The sequence below is a fragment of the Anopheles arabiensis genome, chromosome 2 (genome assembly GCF_016920715.1).
Source record: "Anopheles arabiensis isolate DONGOLA chromosome 2, AaraD3, whole genome shotgun sequence".
NCBI lineage: Eukaryota > Metazoa > Arthropoda > Insecta > Diptera > Culicidae > Anopheles > Anopheles arabiensis.
The window spans coordinates 28,142,861-28,164,408 of NC_053517.1; the positions used below are offsets into that span (position 1 = coordinate 28,142,861).

General features: G+C 50.0%; 3 protein-coding genes across 8 annotated transcripts; all 3 read right to left on the bottom strand.

The window, feature by feature from the left end:
- Window positions 1–216: 216 nt before the first annotated feature.
- On the bottom strand, window positions 217–2,242 carry LOC120905792 (lipase 3-like). Its single transcript, XM_040316927.1, has 3 exons — window positions 1,649–2,242; window positions 849–1,568; window positions 217–758 (listed from the first exon to the last, which is right to left on the bottom strand). Exons 1-3 carry the CDS (start codon window positions 1,757–1,759, stop codon window positions 381–383), a joined length of 1,209 nt encoding a protein of 402 aa, XP_040172861.1. The 5' UTR covers window positions 1,760–2,242; the 3' UTR covers window positions 217–380.
- Window positions 2,243–2,360: 118 nt separating this feature from the next.
- LOC120905761 (polyhomeotic-proximal chromatin protein) lies at window positions 2,361–10,904 on the bottom strand. Of its 6 annotated transcripts, XM_040316864.1 has the most exons (6): window positions 9,924–9,995; window positions 9,572–9,860; window positions 6,002–9,255; window positions 4,804–5,927; window positions 4,634–4,732; window positions 2,361–4,575 (listed from the first exon to the last, which is right to left on the bottom strand). In XM_040316864.1, exons 3-6 carry the CDS (start codon window positions 9,151–9,153, stop codon window positions 4,328–4,330), a joined length of 4,623 nt encoding a protein of 1,540 aa, XP_040172798.1. In that variant the 5' UTR covers window positions 9,154–9,255; window positions 9,572–9,860; window positions 9,924–9,995; the 3' UTR covers window positions 2,361–4,327. The 6 variants fall into 6 exon arrangements, with proteins under 6 accessions (XP_040172798.1, XP_040172806.1, XP_040172824.1 ...); XM_040316872.1 differs by lacking the exons at window positions 9,572–9,860; window positions 9,924–9,995 and adding an exon at window positions 10,771–10,904; XM_040316890.1 differs by lacking the exon at window positions 9,572–9,860 and having other exon boundaries at window positions 9,924–9,996.
- Window positions 10,905–11,042: 138 nt separating this feature from the next.
- On the bottom strand, window positions 11,043–14,891 carry LOC120905787 (protein FAM91A1). Its single transcript, XM_040316913.1, has 12 exons — window positions 14,517–14,891; window positions 14,329–14,413; window positions 14,112–14,252; window positions 13,521–14,035; window positions 12,579–13,446; window positions 12,293–12,499; window positions 12,112–12,225; window positions 11,803–12,045; window positions 11,706–11,743; window positions 11,534–11,637; window positions 11,382–11,451; window positions 11,043–11,306 (listed from the first exon to the last, which is right to left on the bottom strand). Exons 1-12 carry the CDS (start codon window positions 14,601–14,603, stop codon window positions 11,196–11,198), a joined length of 2,583 nt encoding a protein of 860 aa, XP_040172847.1. The 5' UTR covers window positions 14,604–14,891; the 3' UTR covers window positions 11,043–11,195.
- Between the last annotated feature and the right edge of the window lie 6,657 nt (window positions 14,892–21,548).

Sequence of the window (21,548 nt, forward strand, 5' to 3'; positions counted from 1 at the left end):
TAGTAGTAAACCCCCCGGTTGCCGGTTGCGACTTAACGCATTTACCTCGATTGACGTCTTTCCCGTGGGGGGGTCTCTTCGGTACGGATTTTAACCGGTAGCCCAATCTCGGAATGATAGCGCGAATGTACGCGAAACCCGATTAATGTCTCCCGCCGCCATTGTATGCACGGAAATCCCTACCCAATGTAGACGTTTTTTGTTTCCTTTCTCTTGAAAACAAGGCACGGCACGAAAACAACCCCAAAGGTGTGTAAGAATCTAGCTTAGTCTATTCAAGTTTACAGTATTGCTAACAATAAACAGTCTCTTTACAATCTTCACTGGTTGCTTTGCAAAAAAGCAGGTGCATCAATCGAGGATGTATTTCCACAGCGCTTTTACACGTACGCCCTCAGATCAGCCAGCAGTTCGTTGTACAGCAGCGATCGCACGTTGATGGCCCACACAAAATCGAGATGGTTGAAGGCTGGCAGCGGCACCAGGTAGCGCTTCACCACGTTCGGCAGCTCGCGATACAGCAGCTCCACGTCGGCCGGTGCGGCCAGCCAATCGTTCGTGCTGTGGTAGAGCAGTGTCGGTGCCTGCACGTTGGCCAGGTTGTAGACCGGCGGCGTTAGCTGCCCGTAACGGACCATGTTCATCGGCCCGTGATCGTACTGTCTGAAGATGCGCGACCGGATCGTCTGTGCGTGGTGGATCATCTGCATCGTCGAGGCACCGGCGGGCGAGTGGGCATGGATGACGGGCAGCATGGTCTACAAAAAGGGCAAGGACAAAACCAAACACACATTACAATAGGCACCTTTGGCATGGCGGAACAGCGCAACTGCGTCCCACCGTCTTACCGAGTTGACTTCCTCCGTGTTGAAGCCCGCAATCAGGAACGTGTTGATCGAGCACATGTCCTGGAACGGTGCACCGTCGTGGCAGTTCTGCAGCCCGCCCTGGATGTCCATCTCGTTGGTCGGCTCGAACCACCACGTGCCCATCATCTGCAGCATCAGGTCGGTCGTGTACAGGAAGGTCGCGAGGAACAGCACGTACGGGCTGCGCGTGTTGTGCATGTAGGCGGCCGGCGCCAGTGCGTGCATGCTCTTGATGCGCCGATTGTAGTACGGATGCTGCGACATCATCACCCAGTACGCGGTCGTACCCTGCGAGTGGCCAACGTACTGCAGCGACTGCTGCCCCGTCCGCACCAGTATGTAGTCGATCATGTTCGGGATGTCGATGCTGCCGACCTCGTGCCACGAAAAGTCCCAGAACGTTTGCGTCGTGTTGCTGCGGAAGCGATGCCGCCGTGAGTACCGGTTGCCGCGCGCATTGCCCATCCACACGTCGTACCCGGCGTCGGCCAGCATGTACGCCAGGCTGGTGTCCGGCCCCATCAGGATGTAGTCGGCGGACGAGCTCAGCATACCGTGCTGCAGCAGTACGACCGGTTTGCCCGGGGCCGGTGGCGACAGCGGGCTGCCCGGGCAACGGTGCACGCCCAGCAGATAGCCGTCGTCCGTTTCGATGATATGCTCCTCTGCCGGGTAGCCATACTTACGCAGCAGACCAATCTATGGGGGGAAATGAAAAAAGGGATTGCATTACATGAAGTATCATCGCACACCGCATCGGCCTGCGGGAAGGTACATACCGAGTCTAGATGAGCATCTTCAATGATGTCCGGATGAATCTGGGCCTCCGATACGGCCACCACCAGCAACAGCACTGCTGCCGCCACACTATACACCATCACACTCCTCATTCTTCGTACGTATTCAACGTGTTGCGAGTTAACGCGACAGGATGAGTTTGAAGCCTTGCCGCACAACGCGAACCTCCTTAAATACACGACCGAGAAGGATTTTATCAAATTTCGGCTACCGTTCCTTTACCAATGATAACGATAAGGCAAACAGTAGGACACGCCCTAAATCTGCGCCCTTACGCCACCTTAATAACGATCTGCTTTATTATCACATTTCGCGACCGATATCATGTGCATGTCATCCAAACCCCCCTTGTGCGCCCTGTGCACTAAAAAGCATAATAAACTCTGTCTGGCTCTGCGCGTTCATTACCCGAAATCCCTTCATTCCTTATCACCAGGTGTAATGTTGAGGGGGGGTATTAGTATGGGAGACAATGAGATGATTGACCAAAATATGCGCTTGGCACGTTTTTTTTTGTGGGAGGGCGCGATTAAGAAACGGCTTATCTGTCTCGTGACTGACGAACGATAAGCGACGAATGGAAAAGATAAAATAAATCCTAAAACGTAGACGCGATTGTAAGGAGTTTAGTGATTACATGACTCTCTTAATGCACTGTTCTTTCCTCATCACACTAAGCAGCGGGTCGCTGGATGCTAATTTTTTGGGTTTTTATTACCGTTTTATTACAAAAAGCACTGTGTTACAATAATTGTGTTTCGTATGTGTTTATTAAACAAGCGTACAGTTCTCGCTAGTATTTTTGTAGGGTTTGTCCATTTTTTTCCTTCTCCGTTGGTGGTTCGTCTGCTTACCTAACTGTTACTGCCGTTACTATACAGAAATCTACAACACACACAACACCATTCAGCTGAGAGCTCTCGTTGTGAATACTGTAGAGATCATAATGTGGTTGTTTTGCTTAACGCTAGCTGGCTAAAGGTTCTACTTCTTCCCATACAGGTTGAACTTATGCATAGGTTAAGTTGGTACGATTACTAGTGTTTTGCACGGTTTCTCACTACAAGAAAACTAAAGCTTACCCCGGTTCTTGCCCCCAGGTTATGAGTGGCCAGAGATAGAGGCTTACATTCGTAACATCCGACTTCCCCCCTCCATCGTACTTCACTGTCTGTCTCGTCAAGCGTCGTATTAACATGAGTTTGAGTCACACCCCCGTTTCCTGTTTCCCCCTTAAATTATAATATTTTTACATGAACGCATAGGTTCGGCGGTGGTGTCTCGTGATCAACGCACTAAGTAGTGTATACGGCTACGATCCTATCCACCACACACTGTATCGATATCAGCTCAAACCGGACCAATCCCCAATCCCCCCCGGGAGAGGATAAGGATGGCAAAACTCATCTTGTGTGTGTGCCTCTTGCCAAGAAGCACTCTACGTGCGAAGCAAACCGAAACAAAGCGTACCGTTTATTGTTTTGTAAAAATGAACGCCAAAAAACCGCACCCCCGCGTGTGTGGGTGTGTGTTTCTGTGTTTGCTTTTGTTTTAATCAGGTACAGTTATCGATTTCGTGTGTTAAAATAGATATATATCTTGTTTATGTGGCGCTGTGGATAGTAGTAAATGTTACTCTGTATTTATATTGTATATGTACAACGGCATGCATCGTAAATGCATCAAATCGGTGTGCGATAACAAAGGGTCGAGAGGGTTTTACTATACACATTGTGAGTCACCCACACACAAACCGCGCGTACTGGACGAGGGATCTTAGTTTTCTTCTGCTCGACGATGCCACACTAAATGCTACAGCTTCTCTGCTAACAACAACTCTTTTGAATCCATTTAACCGTTTACGTATTTACTGGGACATTTTCATCTCTGCTCTTCACACGCTCGCACTGTTTCCATTATGGGTGCCCTTATATCTAACTCTGCTATCGTTTCACTGAACAACACCTTCCGTCACAACACGCACACAGTCAGACAACCACATCTTATGAAAGGAAAACTCATTCCTGCGCTACAGATGCTCACCCCGGTTGTGATTATTTCACACTACTCAATGCTATTTACAGTGAATGTTTATTAAAAGCTTCGCCTGCTCTGGCGATTGCGATTGTGAACGGTACTTAAAATTGTTATTATTTATATATAGATGAAAGCGTAATTTCGACGGTGTGTTTTTACAGCCAACGAAGTAAGTTATTTTGATTTTACAACAAAAAAAACCCTACACACTCTGCTTTATATATTGCAGCGCAAGAAGATTGACACACTGGCGTCAAGAGCGAGAAGAAATGTTTCAGGGCCATGCCGGTGTACGATGGGTGCCAAAAATGGTGCCAAAGGGAGCAACCTTGAGCGCGCATCGCAGATGCAAGTGTGAGTATTGAAAAGAAAAAAAAACTCAATCATCGGGAAGTTATTAAAATTATAGAACTTGTTTGTGATCTACCAATACCGCACAACAACAATCGGTTTTGGTGGTGAGCCTCAGAAATCAAGATAAGCTTTTAAACACAACTTCCAGCAGTGTATTTAAGTTAAAGCTATCAACTCAACCATGTTTTGTCAACATCAATTGCTTGTCGTGCAAAATTACCTCACTGCAACAAAGCTCAACTCACTCTCCGGCCAATGCCCGGCACTACTTACGTATGCACCATGCCTCTAATCTCGCCCGTCTTGTTTGACGGCTGGAGCATTTGCTCGTCGGTGCACATATCCGATCCGTCCAGCATCTCATCGTCCACATTGTCGAGGAAATCGCCCAACAAGCTGCTCGGTTCTACCGCCATATCGTCGAGCGATTTCACATGCTCCAGGGCACGCTCGATGTCGTCCTCCACCTCACGCGGACAACTCTCGTGAGAATCACCCGTATCGTCCTCTACCGGCTCTGGAATACCAACACAAATAAGAGTTGTCCAAAGAAACCGTCTTTCTGCACTACTCACCTGCACCCAGACACAGCAGCTCATTCAATGCATCCTGCGGCAAATGGCTCAGCACATTCGGATGCAGTAGATTACTAAACTCAAATGGTATAATCTCCTCTGCAAATGGGAAAATGCACACATCAAAATGCAATCACTGTGTACCTCTGGCACGCTATCGCATCGCTTACCTATCACATCCTGCGTCGCCAACAGCTCGGATTCCGACAGCCCACCAACACCGGTGTCTTCCGAGCTGGCGTACGCGGAGCTGTTCTCACAAATCGTCAACAGATCCGGCGTGTTTGCAGACGGCGGTGCGTTACCGTGCTGCTGCGACAGTTGCTGCTGCTCGTGATCGTGCTCTATCTGCTCCACGATCTTCGCGGTCGCACTATTACTATGTGGCGCTCGGTAAACGGTCGATCCAGCGACACTGACAGGTCCGGTTCGGTTATTGGCAACGGCAGCAGCAGCAGCAGGAATGTGTGACTGGCGACTCGCTTGCGCTGTTGGGTGGGAGGGCAAGTTCGAACTTTGGAGAGGTTTGGGTGGGCTTTTAGTGACACCATTGGCTAGAAGCTGCTGCCGCGGGACGGGCTGAGCAGCTACTGGCGTTGGCGTTGCCTTGGATAAAGCTACCGGCGACGACACCTTAACCTGTCTCTGCACCTTACCATTACTGTACGAAGTGGTCAGTAAGGATCGCTGTTGCTGCTGGGGCTGCTGGGGCTGCTGTTGCTGTAACAACAACTTCGTTTCCGCTGTCGGCCGCTGTAGCTGGTTTGCAGCAGTAACAGCAGCAGCAGCAGCAGCAGGAGCAGATTGTTTCGCCTGCCCCTGGCTAGCGGGATGATGGTGCAGCATCGCAAACTGCTGCTTGTACTGCTGCTGCTGCAAAAGTATTTGCTGTTGCAGTGGTGTAAGCTTCTTCTTCTTTTTGGGCCGCTTCTGTGTTCGCACCATGACCGGCGGTTGGGCGGGTTTCAGCTTCTTGCGCCCTGCAGCCATTGCCGGCGGCGTGGGTGTTGCCGTTGGCGTTGCCAGCGCCACTGCCGGCGTTGGTTTCTTGTGCATTTTCACCTCGTGGGACATCTTGTCGTGATTGTCGTGCTTCCAGGCGTGCTCCTTGCAGAGGATCAGCTCGTGGCTAACGTCAAACACCGGCACCCGGCACTGGCTGTTGTCGGAAAACTTGGCCGTGCATCGCTGAAACAAACACTGCTCCGTGTCCTCCGTAATGTGATCGTAGCAGTGGGCCGTCATTACAAGGGCCGAGTTGGTGCAGCCCTCGTGAGCACAGGGCGTTTTTTCACTGCAAGGAAAGCAATATATTTTGCAATTAGTTAATCCTCGTGGGCTTGTGGGGACTAAAAGAAGAACACTTACCTCTGTTTGTTGAGCTCCGCCTGCCGGCGCTTGTCCAGCTTGGCGACCATTATTGCCATCGATTCCAATCGCTTCTTGGTGGCGGCCGCCGCTATGCTGCGCATCCGCAAACCATTCCTGCACTGGACTGCCCGCCGCTGCAGGTAAGCCTTCTTCAGCTCCAGCTGCTCGTCGCGCGACAGCATGCGTATCTGGAACTTGGCGTCCTGCGTTCGGCGGGCCGATTTATTCTTTCCGCCACGCCCACTACCGGACAGCGTCCCCCGCTGCGTCGGATTCATTCCCCAGCTTGACGTGCTGCTCTCCGGTACGGTGATTGCAATCGATTCCTCGTACCAGAAGGAAAGCGTGTTCGGGTACTCGTCGTACGCGTCGTCGTCCGACTCGTCGCCCGGATCTTTCAGATCGAACAGGTACGCACCGGGCGCATGCCATTCCTTCACCTTCGGACGTCTCGACGGTACCACGACCGCGCCCGGAACCGACGGTGCCGCAAAGCGCAGCTGCTTGATCGGCTTTTCATCGGCAGACTCCTCATCTTCCTGCTTTATCTCCACCTCCTGTTCCAGCTTCACACTGGCCAGTGGCGATGTAGCGGCTAAGCTGGCCTCAGATAAACCGGGCGAGACGTTCGGTGAGCTGCTAACGGCGCTTTTCAACGGCAATGGCGAAACAATGCCACCGATCGTGGCATTAACTTCCACCGAAGATGTCCTTCCACGAGCAGGCTGCTGTTGCTGGTCTTCCAGTGCATGCTGGCTGTAGGTTCGCTTGCCCGTCTTTTGCACTTTGGCGGGCGTTTTCCCCGAAGCTGCCGATTTGCGGCCCATTGCCTGCCGCACCACCTTCCCGTTCGCAGTGGCCGCACTCGACGAGTCTCCCAGTTTCGTCGCCTGCTGTTGTTTCGACTCCTGCGGGGTGGGTTGTTCTGTAAGCTTAATTTCCTTTTGCGCCACACTTTCCTTGGTACTGGACGGAGCAATTGCGTCTGCTGCATCCTTTTTCGCAATCACTGGAGCGACTTTAGGCTCGGGCGCACCCGATGCTGCTGGTGCTGGGGATGGGAGTATGTTCGTCTCCCCACCATTGGCCGCTGGTGATTGATCGCGTGCCTTTGGAGTAGGCGGAACAGAGCAAACGAGCAAACTCTGCTGCTGCTGCACAACACGCCGCACATCGGGCGAGGCGACTGGCGTTCTGCTTGCACCGTCCTTTGCCGATTTTCCTACCAACGGTTCGTTCACTTTCACCAGCAGTGAGCCACCCTTGGTCGTGACCACCGACGAGGTGAGCAGAGATACGGGCGCTACCGAGGTGACCACTTTCTGGGGCTGCTGTACGGGCCGCACCTTACCCCCTGGCGATACGGCGACCGATTGTTGCTGTTTTCGCTGGGTCTGTAGCAGCAGCGATTGGGATTGCTGTGCCGTCGGCTGTGGTTTAGCGGTGGACTGCACCGCCAACGCAGGCGATGACGTCTGTTTCGCTGCCTGCTGGAGCGGTTGGGACTGTTGTTGCTGCTGCAAAAGTAACGACTGTTTGGGGACAGTCTGCTGCAGTAGACTTTTGGAACTTGCCACTTGCTGCGGCTGTGGCTGCTGCTGAACCGTAGCGCTTTGTTGTGGTTGTTTTAGCAAATGTTGTGTGCTGTCGGCATTTTCACGATTTGGTAACGTTTGGGGTTGTTGCACCAACGGTTGTGGCTTGACTGTCTGCTGCTGCTGCTGCTGCTGCTGCTGCTGCTGCTGCTGCTGCGGAGACGTTACTTTCGCCAACGTTTGCGACAATGATTGCGATGCTTGGATGGTAAGGATTTGCTTTTGCTTCAACTGCGGTACGTTCGTTGGCTGTCTGAGTACAATCGGCTGTTGCTGCACTTGCGAGGGAGTGGGTTTTTGGGGCTGCAGCTGTGGTTGGGATTTCTGCTGTTGCTGTAATGGTTGTTGAATGATTTGGGGCTGCTTTGGCGTGGGGGCAGTTGGCTGCTGTTGTAATGTAACTGTCTTTTGTTGCAAAATTTGCTGCTGTTGTAGCTGTTGCTGCTTCTGTTGCAGTAGTTGGGGTTGTTGTTGCGACTGTTGTGTTTGTTGCTGTTGTTGTTTTTGCTGTTGTGCTTGCTTCACGAGCGTATTTCGCAGCGTCGCTACACTAACCGGAGTAGCAATTTGCGTGCCAGTACCACTATTGGACGTTTGCAAAATCAGTTTCCCTTGCATTTGCGGCTGCATTAGCCGGATCTTAGTCGGCAGACCGGTGGGAAGGCTCGGCACCACCGTCACGCCGGCAACGTTCCGACTGACGGCAGCCGTCCCGCCCGTTGCTATCCTTGCCGTGCTGGTAGCGACGGAAATGGTTGGACTTACGCCATTACTACCGATCCCACTGTTCACTAGCAGCTTCCTGCCCGCGCCCTCCCCTGTGGCGGTTACCTGAATGAAGCTTCCCTGCGGTATCGTCGTGCCGCCGGCCGCCGTTCCCTTCGCCAGCTGTTGGGGTGGAATTTTGATAAACTTTAAAATCGACCCCCCGGCCGTTGATATCACCGGCTGCAGCTGCTGCTGTCCGCCCGCCCCTTGGCTGGACTGCTGCAGGCGGGAAATAATTTTTGTCCCGCCCGCCACGACGGTCGTTATCATCGGTCCATTCTGCTGGGGCAGCACCTTCTTGATCAGTTTGCCGACCGTCACCGTTTGCTGGGCCGGCTGGGTGGCCGTACCCTGTGCCGCCGTCTGTGCCCTTATTTGCACCGGTTTCGTGAACACGGGCACCGTCGTGCCGACCGTCATGGGGGCCCTTACAATCGTTGGCCCCGTTGCCACCACACCATTGTAGCGCACTTTCAGTGTGGCCGGGGATGAAGCGTTTACGGATGGGGAGACGGTTACTATTTTATCCTTGGATGCCGTACCGGCCGCGTTGGTCGTCGTGAGGAGCAGACTTGCCCCGGAGGACGCGGTCTGTATGGTGGCCGAGGTGGATGTTGCATTATTGCTGTTGCTGGAGCTGCTATTGCTGGTGCTGCTGCTGCTGTTACCACTACCACTAACTGCACTCGAATGGTTTGCGTACGCCAGTGAGTTCGCCTGCAGCGGTGCCGATTCCGTGAACGCGTACGGATCCTCCTGTGCTCGTGTCGTTGACTGACATGACATGACCCTTGTGGCTACCAACACCCGCACCCTTTTAATTCCCGCTCTAGATTGCTGGATGGGACAGTGTGCTTTCGTCAATGTCTTCGCTTCAGTGTCTGCAATCTACAATGAGAGAAAACAAGCAACATTTAGCAAGCTGCAAAAACAACAATGCAATACAATGCAAGGCACAGGGATGGCTGGTTGATAAGCGAACGCAATTCCCCTCCTCGAGTGCTAGATCTGTTTGTGTTCGTACATTATCGTTCCATTTTTACTTAAACAAGTAATCGACCCGCCTGTTAACCGGAAAATACGCTTGGTGAGACACCCACCGCAACACCATTCCCCGGGACAGTGTTTACAATGAAAAACAGACGACTAGTTTCGCTCTCCACACAGCACACAACTTCAAGAGCTACACCTTAGTACGACCTACATTTCACAACGCACAAAGCGAGAGCTGCCGTTGTCGAGCTGCAAAATCAGCACTTATAAATTGCGGCAGCTGCTGGAAGCACTTGGCGAAGGCCTTCTTTTTTGCTCGTCCGGACAATGTTGTTTTTACTGCTGTTGTTGTTGCACTGCCTCTTGCGTGATTACTTCACCACCGCGCAGTCATCGAGCGCCCGAAATTGCGCCTCCTTCCGCTCTCGCCGTGCCGTGATGCGTATGGGCCCCGCGTGTACAACGTTCGGCAATGCACGTGCAAAGGGTCCGGCCAGCGACTGCAACACAGTTCACTCCATTATGACCCTTTATGGTTACGCTATTTACGGCTGCTTTCCTACCCAATCTTTTACTTTTGGCTGCTGTGTGTGTTCTGCTCCTATCGCTGACGGACGATTTTTCTTCCGCTGTCAAAAAAACGGCAACTGACAGTTCGCACAGTTTATTTTGTTTGCAGTCTTGGGCAGAGCTCTGCACCGGCAGCAGCGGCACAGGCTTGGTGGAATTTTGTGTTTTTTTTTTCTTCTATTGTTTTAAACTAATAGACCCGGTCATTATCATCACTAATCTTTTGCATCACACAATAACACAACTATCGATTTTATACTTTCCTGTACGAAGGACAAAACAAACATTTTCAATCGTTCTGTCATTGGTAAAGGTCATGCGAATCAGAACACTTCACCTGCTTTCCAATACTTTTCGCAATATAATGCTTTCATCCATGCTTACACGGTTTTTCCCACGCGGTACGCGGTACGTAGGCCCCCCCAGACACCACCCACATTAGGCGCAAAAGTCAACGAACTTTCCGAAGGCGAAAGAAGCAGCTGCAACATACCACCAAAAATTGCCTCCCCCCAACGCATATGCCGCCCAGCGAGGAGCAGCCATAGAACATACATTAGCGCAACCGTGTTCAACGTCATCTCTATTAGCGGAGTGATTCATAAATCATAGAATTTGTAGCAAAATTACGCGGCAGGCAGCTTGATGGCACCGCACCGGACGATCACGAACAAACCGCATAACAAACAATCACACACGCTCTCGCTCCCGCACACGTACACACAGGCACACACACGCACACCATCAAACGAAAGTGCCGCATCTTCCGCTGGTGGAATCGCTTCGGCATAGTCGACGGATTACGGTTCCTTCCCACGTGCTACACGGTGCACAACTTACCGGACACGCTCGATGTAGTATTACTTGTACTTTTCCACTAAATTACACCGAATTTTATCGCTGCCGAAAGGTAGTGCGCTGCACGAAAGCCAACACGACTTGCGCCCTTCGTTTGTGTTTATGAAGAAAATACCGCGGTTTGACGTTTCTGTGCGCGCCCGTCACTTTGACAGTGTGCACAGGGTTGAATGGGAAGATAGGGTCACAGAGAGAGGGGTTATTTTTCCACTCCTTTTGAAAAATCAGTTCAATAAATTGAAACATGCGTAGCATTTAAAAATACTCCCGCGTTTCCGCCGTAGTCGATTATATCGATTTATTCTTCTCCATCGTAAAATTAGAAAACAATACACTGGAATACACTGGTTGCTGAGCGCAGGAAGGATTCGGATCAAAATCACCACACACACATGGGCCCATCATTATTATTTGCCGTCCCAGCTTTGCACTTTTCCATTCTCGTATGCAAGATTGATGCGTAGCTTTGGCACATACTTTCCTGCCTTAATTAGTTCCATGTTTTCGTCCTCAAAAAACTGAAAACCAAGAAATGTCAATTAAGCAGATTTACACAAGGGAGCACAGTTCGATCAACGGTAGACGAAACTTACCAAACATTGGGAAATAAATTTAAGATATTTCTTTTCCATCTGTTGATTCACCTCTTTCAACATTGATATGCTATGTAAGGGGAAGATTCATGAAAAAAAACATTTGCATTGTAATTCCCACAAAGCTGCATCGTTGATGTACATTTACTTACTTTTCGTCAATGCATAGGCGCTGTAAAATGTATTGGCAAATTTTGGTGTTGCAGTCTACGTCAAACAGTGGAATACCAAAGTTTATATCCAGTATGGTCCACTCCTGCAATGAAAATAAAACAAAATAATGTTAGTGTACTGATCCTTGCTTCGCGCAAATCCCATACCAACCTCTGCTGCATTTAGTAGTGAATTTTTTCTCGAGATTTCTGAAATAAACAAGATACCTTAACACATTTTAACAAAAAAGCATTACACTAATTGCTACCTGTATCTGAGTCCGATTCAGCAGTTTGCAGCTGTTCGAGCTTATCGTTCAGTTCCTCCACCACACCGTTCCCTTCCTCGGTGGTGGACGAACGATCCACCGTACTATCATCCTCTTCCGCTGAATTTGCTGCAGTCGCTGGAGGTGTATTGGGGGTTTCTGGCTCTTCCTTCTTCGCTGTATTCTTTTGTTTCTTATCACCCGTTCTTTTAAGTACCACGGAGGGATTATAATTGTCGCAGCCTGCAAAAACAGTCCGATTAGTTGCGTACCTTTGACGATATTACCAAATACAAGCGCCATTCTTACCCAGGTCCGGAACGCCTGTGTTGATGAACGTAACATAACCGAACGTTTTCTCCATATTCACGACCTGCGACAGTCCGTTCCAAGCGGCATGCTGTCCCCAACGATTGTCTTCGTCTGCAAACGGAGTAAAACGATTAACTGTTTGTTCATTAGATTCAGCCAACCCGTCCAATCTACCTACCGTTTATGTCGAACGGAAACGGCTCGTAGTGAACCTTGGCCGGTTCGTTGATACCATATCCCTGAATAAGCAGACACTCATTCTTGAGATGCTCGTTCAGCGTGTAAAACTTCTCCGAATTCAACACATACGAATCGGTGTTGACAATTGTGATCAGAAGCTTGCCGTAGCCGAGAAACATTCGTGGCAAGGATTTCAACACGGTACCTGCGCGAAACGTTTACCAAATTATTGCTTTACTCAAAGCATTCCGCAGTCCCCCCCAAACCCCCCACCCCCTACTTACCCTTCTTCAGAAACAAAGACGGTGAACCGTAACCGCCCATATGGTAGTAGAACAGCTTCGACCAAATGTGCGAATCGGCCGAGCTCTGGTAAAACTGGCCGAAAAATGGAATGGTAAACTGACTCGACAGCGAACCGGAAAGGGGCGCCGCCGAGATCAGGTACTTGTACTTTCGCTCCAGCAGCCGGTTGCGCGTCTGCACGTCCAACCCCTCGATGCTTTCCAGCCGCAGCAGGTCCAGCTCGATCTTGAGCGAGCTTTTCAGCGCCACGATCGTGGACCGGAGCAACACCGCGTGGTTAAAGTAGCGGCTCACCTCGCCCTCCGATTCCGCATCAAGCATCGACACCTTTTCCAGCTCCTCGAGCAGATCGGCCATCCCTTCGTCGCACAGTTTGCCCACCTCGAACAGGGTGATGGCGTGCGTTTTCAGCCCGGGCGACAGGTTGCCCATCATCAGGAACGCGGTCAGCGTGGAATCGAACAGAAAGCCGACGCGCTTCGCCGCACGGAAGCCGCTGCCCGTTGATTCGGGGGTAGTTTTTTCCTTCGCAAACGGTGCCCCGGAATCGGTCGGTGTGAGCGGCACGGGTGAAGCGGGGCTGGACGGATCGGACGGAGGGAAGAAGGGCACGGTCGGTGTGCTGCCGTCCGGCGATGGTTTCACTTCCAGCGGCACTTCCGAGAGTAGCAGCGCGTGGTAGTTGTAGGCGGCGGCGTCTTCCCCACCGTCCGCCTGCTGCTGGAGCCAGCTTTCGTCCAGCTTGAACTCGGCAAAGGCATTCTTTATCTTGGCAAACCCGAGCCGACAGAACAGCGAGGTGGCCTGCTTCACCGTGTCCATGTGCACTTGCAGAATCTGTGACAGCTGAAACAAACAGCACAAGAAACAATATGTAGGAATAGGAACCGCCACGACCGGTCCTCCGCCGACCAACTTACCTCCGATATGGTGCACTGCTCGTCCGTCGTTACGAACACGTTGTACAGCAAATTTTCAAAATAATCACCCGCGACCCGATTCATCACGAAGTTTCGCAACGGCGGAATGTTAATACGATCATCGCTGCTGATCGGCACGTCCAGGTAGATCAGTCCCTTGCGGTACAGCTTCTGCACCGTGTCCAGGTTGAGCGTGCCGGCCGTCTGGGGCCCACAGTCGATCAGCTGATCGATCGTGTTGATCTCCTCCAGGCTGAGGTGCTCCACGTCCTTCTCCAGTATGTGGCCAATCTCGACAATCCACCACGGATGCATCGTCACGGTGCGCGGGAACTTTGGCAGAAAGTGGTACGGGTTCTTTTTGAAAAACGAGCGCGGCGAGCTGGACTTGAGATCGCTCGAGATCGACAGATACTCGTTGCGACCGATGCCCAGCACGCGCAAACAATCGGCAGCGGTAAAGTTGGGCAGTGCATCGTAATTTTTGTCGTGTGTCAGCAGGAATGCAATCATGTCTGGAAAGAGTGGGGCATAACGTTCGTTAGCAAACGGGCGTTCCAGCGTTCCAAGCAACTGTCGCCTGTGAAGTACCTGTATAATAGTTGAACGGTGTTACGCGCAATCCCTTCGTGATAACGTCCGCCAGATGATAAGGAAATATGTGGAGCGCTCGTATGTTCACCTCCACCAGCCGCTCGTAATACTTCTTCTCATTCTTCGTCACGCTGTACACTGTTGGGATTGATAAAGAAAAGCAACGCATCAAGCATTACTAATACGGATCAGCCTCAAAAAAAGCGCTGCTTACCGATGTTGCCACGAAATCGAAGCTGGTTGAGCAAGCTGTAGTCCACAATTTGTTTGCGATACTCGGCCTCATCGTTGTTGAGAGCCTGCAACAAAGTACAAGCGCGAGAAGCCCCATTACGGCACACACGTACAAAACACGCACACCCACCAATTATCGCACCACCTCTGGGTTGACGGTCTATTTACCTTTCGCACGTCCGAGCTCAAGTCCTTCCAGGCAATATTGCGACGAATGCATTCCTCCACCTTGTTGGACACAAACCCGGAACCCATCCTTTGTACTGCTGTGTCGTCACCCTGGGAGGGTCAAGCGGGCAGACAAACCGATCCCGGCTGGTGGTAAAAGCGACAGGAATGTTGCTGGAGTTGTGAGAAAAATAACACAGGAAAAAACCCTCCGGAGGGCACCCCCGATCGACTGTGTGTTGTTTTGATGGAGCAAAAGCTGTGGCGCTGTGCGTGTGACGTGTATGCGCTTTCGTGACAGCTAGCGAGGGCCGCCAGATGTTTGGAAGGTTTTGATGGAAGATAATCGTTATTCGTCTTTTAGAGGAGATATTTTATAATAAATAATGTTCACGAATGAAAGGAATCCGCTCGGCGATGTAGTTTGTTAATTGATTGCTGGTAAAAGAGAGATTTGAATTGCAATGTTGTCATGAAGCGAAACCACTGTGCTTCCAGCTGTCAATAGCTCCAGCAAAAGCTCGCTCCAGCAGCTGATATCGGTAAGCAGAAGGGGTGGATTGAAAAGTAACCCAGCAAAGCGAAATAATTGCACAAAAAATGAGCTTCAATGTATGTTTTTATGTCGGTCGTTGAATTTTCCATTTACTAAATCAAAAACAGATTTATTTTTGTTTCATTCAAAACACCCCACAAACCACACACCCACATAAAGTGCGCTGCAAAACAAGAAGAACGTTGATGAATGGGACAAATCATCGAGAGCCAGTCGTGTTTGTGCCTGTTCGTGCACGTAGCCAGAAAAGAGACGACCCAGGCGAGAGGCAGTCGCGGGTCTACGTGACGTAGGGGAGTGCGTCCAAAAACGGAAGGCCGACAAACCGGGCCGATCCGAAAACATAGCGAGCAGCATAACCGCGGCAGTCCCGCACCCCGCCGCTGGCTGCTCCTTTTCCTCGCACGGTGGGAGAAAAAAAGGTCGACCGCGATTGTGTGTAAAAGCGAGACCAACCAGCACATCGCACCGGTTTATCAAGAAACCGCGCCCGTTGAAACGGAGCATCATGCTGTGAACTGCTCACTCAAGGGCGCGAGAGCGAGATAGCCACAGTGTGCGCAGTTATTAGTGGTGTTTTGTTTTGATCCGCACGCACGGCGGCCGGACTGCTGCGTGCTCGCTATGCTGTAGCATATAAACACACACACACACGCACACAATTACGAGTCGAGTTGAGTTGATTGCAATCGCACCCCGAAAACGATGGCACTTTCTTTCGTAACACAGTTTCCACCACTAACAAAACAGCGAAGAAAACCAACAACAAGTGAAACAGTGATCGCTTTTTGGCCGTGGCGCTTTTAGGGGTGGCCCGTGCGGGCGCTACCAGCGGCCATTGACTTTTAGTGTGACCCACGTATTGCACGGTGAGTGGTTGAAAAGGGAAGGGGGGAGAGTAAGGGGGGGGGGAGGTGTTTCAGTGTGTCACCTTTTTTTTTTCTTCCTCCGCTGTTGTTTTGTTTCTTCCGCCTCTCGCACCTTGCACGGTTCTGCCTTTGTTGCCGATCACCGTTGCGTTACGCCGAGGATCGTTGCGTTGTGGTAACCATATAAAAAAAAAAACAAAAAAAAACGACACATTCATGCGCGAAATTCGAAACCCAGCGGCAGCTTTTGGCTTTCCTGCTGCTGCCCCACCCGGCAATGTGACTGCATCGCGCCCAAAACGCCTGATGGAAGTGTCCGATGCCATTCTGATGCCTTGCAGCCGAACGCGTTATCACGTGCCGCGCTGATGGAGCTTCTTCTTTTCTTGTTTTTTTCTTTAACCCATTCGTCACATTTACACCTTCAATTTGTTCCCCCAAACAGACTCGTTCAATTTCGTGAATGGGTTAACTACACACATATAGTCGCTGCTGATCTTGCCCTGTAACTGTAACGTTCGCTGTCACCAAAGTGATAACCATCCGAAGCATGATTTGTCAGCGCATTGAGTGCATTCCCGGGCTTCCTCTGTGGAATCTTCCAATCCTTCCCCCTTTCCTGTTCTCGTTCCATCCGAACGACCAGTGTCACGATCTTGACACCCATGGTGCTCACCTTTTGACCAGTTGCTGGTTTTATGTACTCCTCACCCTGGGAGTCGTAAAATGGACTCGGCATTTGGGGGTAGAATTCATTGCCAGAATCTGACGAGCCTTTGTGTGGTAGAGAAAACAGCAACCTCTGAACATCCCTGGACGCGAAAGTGATCTCGAACGCTCTGTCTGCCTCTCTCTCTCTCTCTCTCTTTCTCTCTCTCTCTCTCTCTCTCTCTTTCTCTCTTTCTCTCTTTCTCTTTGTCGCTCGCGGCAATTAATTTTCAAGGATCGCGATCTTTACCCACCACTCGCTGACCCCTCACTTGCTGTCCACACGATCGTCCGTAATTTTGCAAACCCATGCCGATTCTTCATGCCTCCGCAACGCAACGACGCGCATCGCGAATGCGAATGCAGCGGAACCCGAGATGCAGCCAAGTTTCACCGGCCTATGAGGTGCGTGCATGTGCCTGCCCGATAGACGACCAAACAACAGCAATAGCACTTCGAGCTTGAGCGTTGAGCGTTTTAAAAGCGAAACTTTACGATGGTTCAGCATCGGCATCGAGGCAACCAGGCAGCGAGCAAAGGGAATATGGTTTTACATATAATTTAATGCCCTTTTAGCTGTGGCTGGTTTTACTACCGTTTCGAACATCTTTACAACCCGCCCGGGCCCGGGCTTAGACACGCTGCAGGACTAGCAGCAAGGGAAGGCATATGTGTCGATTTGTAGGGATTACCACTGGATAATTCTCCGGATGGCCGAAGGGACAATCTACAAGATTCTTCTCCGACCAACGCGCAGGAAGTGGCGAGAAGCGGCTCGCTTAAATATCATCCAGTACCAGCTTCGCGACCTGTATGCAATCGAATGCGAGATTGTGGATCGTAAAATTCAACTGACCATCGGAACTAATTGACTCAGATTGTCGACCATAATCCCTAGGTCTACGGTATGCTTTATGGTAGAGTTCGCACCATTATCATTTGGGTAGGAGGTGGGTGATTTATTCGGTCCTCTTATATGTCACCGTTTGAGAGCCTAAGCAGATATGCCGAATACTCACTCTGTTCAATTCTCAGGGCAAAAGAGTCGACACAGAGAATTGAATCTTCAAAGCGTTCTTTCAAAAAATCCATTAGCCATGCACTACAAATGCCCTCATTCTCTGTGTCACTTTCTGCATTCTTCTCCCTGAATAAATGTAAAAAAAATGAATCTTAAACAATTGAGTCATCAAAACAAAAGATGCACCACGATACCTTGCAATACGAAAAGTAAAAGGCATTTCAAACACATTAGTCTTACCTTTCACCGACGCTTCTTTTATTGCAATAGTAAGTATCGGTTAATAATCCAAAATCAACCAATATTGAAAATTTATTGTTAGTAATCATAGCACCATTAAACAAGTCTTCGAATGTTACTGTTGTTACTGATCTTTGGCCGATGTTAATGATGCAATTGATGATATCGATATAGTGTCACACAAAATAACAACTCCCGCGAGACAGGTACATCGAATTGTTCCTTAAAGTGGTGACTGAATGAGAGACTGACAAGAAATATTTGGTTTATCAATTGCATTTCGGCCAGAATTATAATCTTTCTAATCACTTACAGGAAGAGTAATATTCTTTACGTTGAAGGTACAACTTCGCGGCGCAATTTGAAGTGAAACATTTGCTCTTATGTTGTGGAGTTCTGGGACCTAAAGCATAGATAGTCGTTGTTTTACTTAAAAAAAAAACAAGGCTCTTGATCTAGTTGATGCTGAAACTAGTATGGTCCCGTCTTTGGTGGTCTGTTTTACTTTTTACATGAAGAAGTTATTTTTTACTTCCCTCAACTACTAATAGTCTTCCGAGACACGCCTAAACCGCCTGCAAAACACAACAGCTTTACTACTTAAGAATTTGTACTACTTCACCCTCACCCGAGCACACTGCGTGAACCGTTTAATGAACTGAAATAATTCACCCCACCTTCTCACCAAGCCCCCCCCCCCCCCTTCACGTCTTTCACTCCAATTTATCACCTCCGCACTGGCGAGAGTAAAGTTTTCCGACTAGCCGGCTTGTTTTTGCTATCGCGATGATTTTTCACCTTTTTCCAATTCCAACTACCCTTGGGTGGCTTCTCTTTGCTACCTCATCAGCGCTCACTCTGCTATCCTCTTCACTTCTCAAACTACTACTCACTCGTTCTTTCCCTCTCTTTCCCTCTCTTTCTTTCTGTGTACTTCCTCCGTTCAGCACAAACAACTCGATCCTGCGGCTCCTTGGATTGTTGCCCCCCACACACACACACACACACACACACACACACACACACACACAAGCATGCTGTTTCGATGGGAAGGTAATTAATCATGCGAAAAGTTTTGATCCCCGCGAGTGCTGGCTTTAGCGCCTCGGTGTGCGTGTGTGTGTGAGAGAGGGAGTTGGGAGGTTTAGCCCAGTGACCTCTGCTCCCCCACAGGACACTACTCCCTCCTTCATCTTCTCGTCCTGGGCGACTTTAACTTTTGAAAAAAAAACAACACTGGATGGAAAATGATTTTCTTACCCTTGAAAACCGGCCAACACGCCGACTTTGATCACTTTGCTCACCGTTTTCCGTCAATATCAAAGCAAGAACGTACGGAGGAAAGGTGTTGGAGCGGTGTTTGTGCAACTCGTCGCCACTGACCTAATTCTTTCCGTCTGTACTATGGCCACCGTTTTCACAACTGGAAGGAAAATGAAATAAGAAAAGACCCACCAATATTTCCTTCCTTACTCTAACAATTCTTGTTCCAAGTGGTTACCACACAGTCTCTCTCACAGCTACCTACAGAAGCACTATTTTTCTTATATTTCTTTCTAATAGTGCGGGCATTCCAAACTTGGCCCACGTCCCACCGCATTTCATCATTTGTCCGCGGCAATTTCCAGTCATTTTTTTTGCTCTGTTCCCGTTGTTGTTGTACCCGGGTGGTGCCGGCGAACCGTGAAGAGTTTTCCTTTTCAGCTTTCAGGCCATTACGTTTGACCAGCTTTTGCGACCGCGATGGCTGGAGAAAAGTCAAACGACAACGGGTGAGTGTTTTGGTCGGTGTGGGGGCTGTACCCGGGCAACAGTTTGAAGTTATTTTAAACTTTGTAGAGGGGTTGAGGGGAAAAAGGAGTGAGGGGTAGGGTGGTAGAATTGCAAACCCGTACCCTAAGGTGTTCATTTCCGTACCACTCGAAACAAATCGAAATTTTAAGTTGAAAAAGAGTAGAATCATTTATGAATCATTCCATTTTAAAGATGCAAGGCGTAAACGATTCGCAGCTGTGTGCTTAAAGAAATTCAAATTTTATGAAACAAACATCCAAAACAAACCCCCGCAATGTCTTTCTGCACCTTGGCAGGGTCCGTGTGCCCGGTTTCGCTTTTCCACGTTTGCAACATCGGTCGTGAAAATTCACCCACCTCACTCCACGTTGTAAATCGACCACCGAAACGTGTGGCGTGCGCGGGGTTTTCGACCAAAACCCCCGAACGAAAGCAGATGGTGACCATAGCCGAGACTCATTACAACTCACCTCGGTCACAGTTGCCCTGCTTTGCCGTGTATAATGTGTGTGTGCAGCGTTTTGCTGCACTATATTGTGCCATAGCTTTGCCGATTCTGCCGAGCTGGTCGCGTGTTTGATGCGGTGGTGGTGGATTGGTGGAAACCCTGGTGAAAAGAGTTTTTACCTTAACTGCACGGGGACAGAATGACGGCGACGGCGACGACGACGACGACAGTGTGCAACACACGTGTTAATACTTCCTACGCGCTTTGGACTGATGAAGCTGAAAATAACACTCTGAATCCCATCGGTTGTTTACTGTTTTTGTGGGGTTATTTTTTTAACGAAGCTTCAAACAAAGCACTTGACATTCTAGTGGGTAGTTTTCGCTACCGAAAGGAACATATGACTCAGAGCGAGGGATGGCTTAAGGCGAAGGCGAACAAATTCTTCCAATGTCATTCTAAATGATGATCTTTGCATTGGATTATTAATTATAATTCTACAAGTTTGGTTAGTTTTATAAACAAATATTAGTAAAGATCAGGTTAAATTTCTATACTAATTTTGTCTAACAGCTGCTGCCGGCAATGATGATTACACCAGTTGCGGAGTCCGGGACATGATTGGAGTAGGTGCTGTATTGGTTCCTGGACCGGTGCATTTTTGCGATCCGTTCCTTAACTGAGACAGGTACTGTTACGCACGCGAATATACATTTCTTCCTTCCGTAGCATTTAGTATAAAAGTAGGCCATGTTTTCAATAAACGGAGATTCAAACGTAGAAGTTTGCGGAGTTAACGACTTTCATTTAGTGATGTGCTGTATGGAGCGCACCCACGGCTCCGATCCGACTCCGACTATTGTTAGTTCGATTCCGACTCCGGCAAAATGAAACCACTAGATCCGCCCGGAGTCGGAGTCGTTCGGAGTCGTCCGGAGTCGACGACTCCGAACGACTCCGAACGACTCCGCACGACTTTGAACGACTCCGACTCCGGGCGACTCCGGGCGACTCCGGACGACTCCGAATGACTCCGAACGACTCCGAACGACTCCGGACGACTCCGACTCCGGGCGACTCCGGACGAACCCGGGCGACTTCGACGACTCCGAACGACTCCGAACGACTCCGGACGACTCCGAACGACTCCGAACGACTCCGGATGACTCCGGATGACTCCGACTCCGGGCGACTCCGGGCGACTCCGTACGACTCCGGACGATTCCGAACGACTCCTGATATTGCAGCGCGGACCTGGCTTCCGGAGTCGATTCCGAATTTATCGGTGTCGGATCGGAGTCGACTCCGGATTTTTGCTAATTTTACCCATCACTACTTTCATTCCAACATACGAAACAGAGCAAAGCTCCTGGATTTCATAGCTGAAAATCCCCTT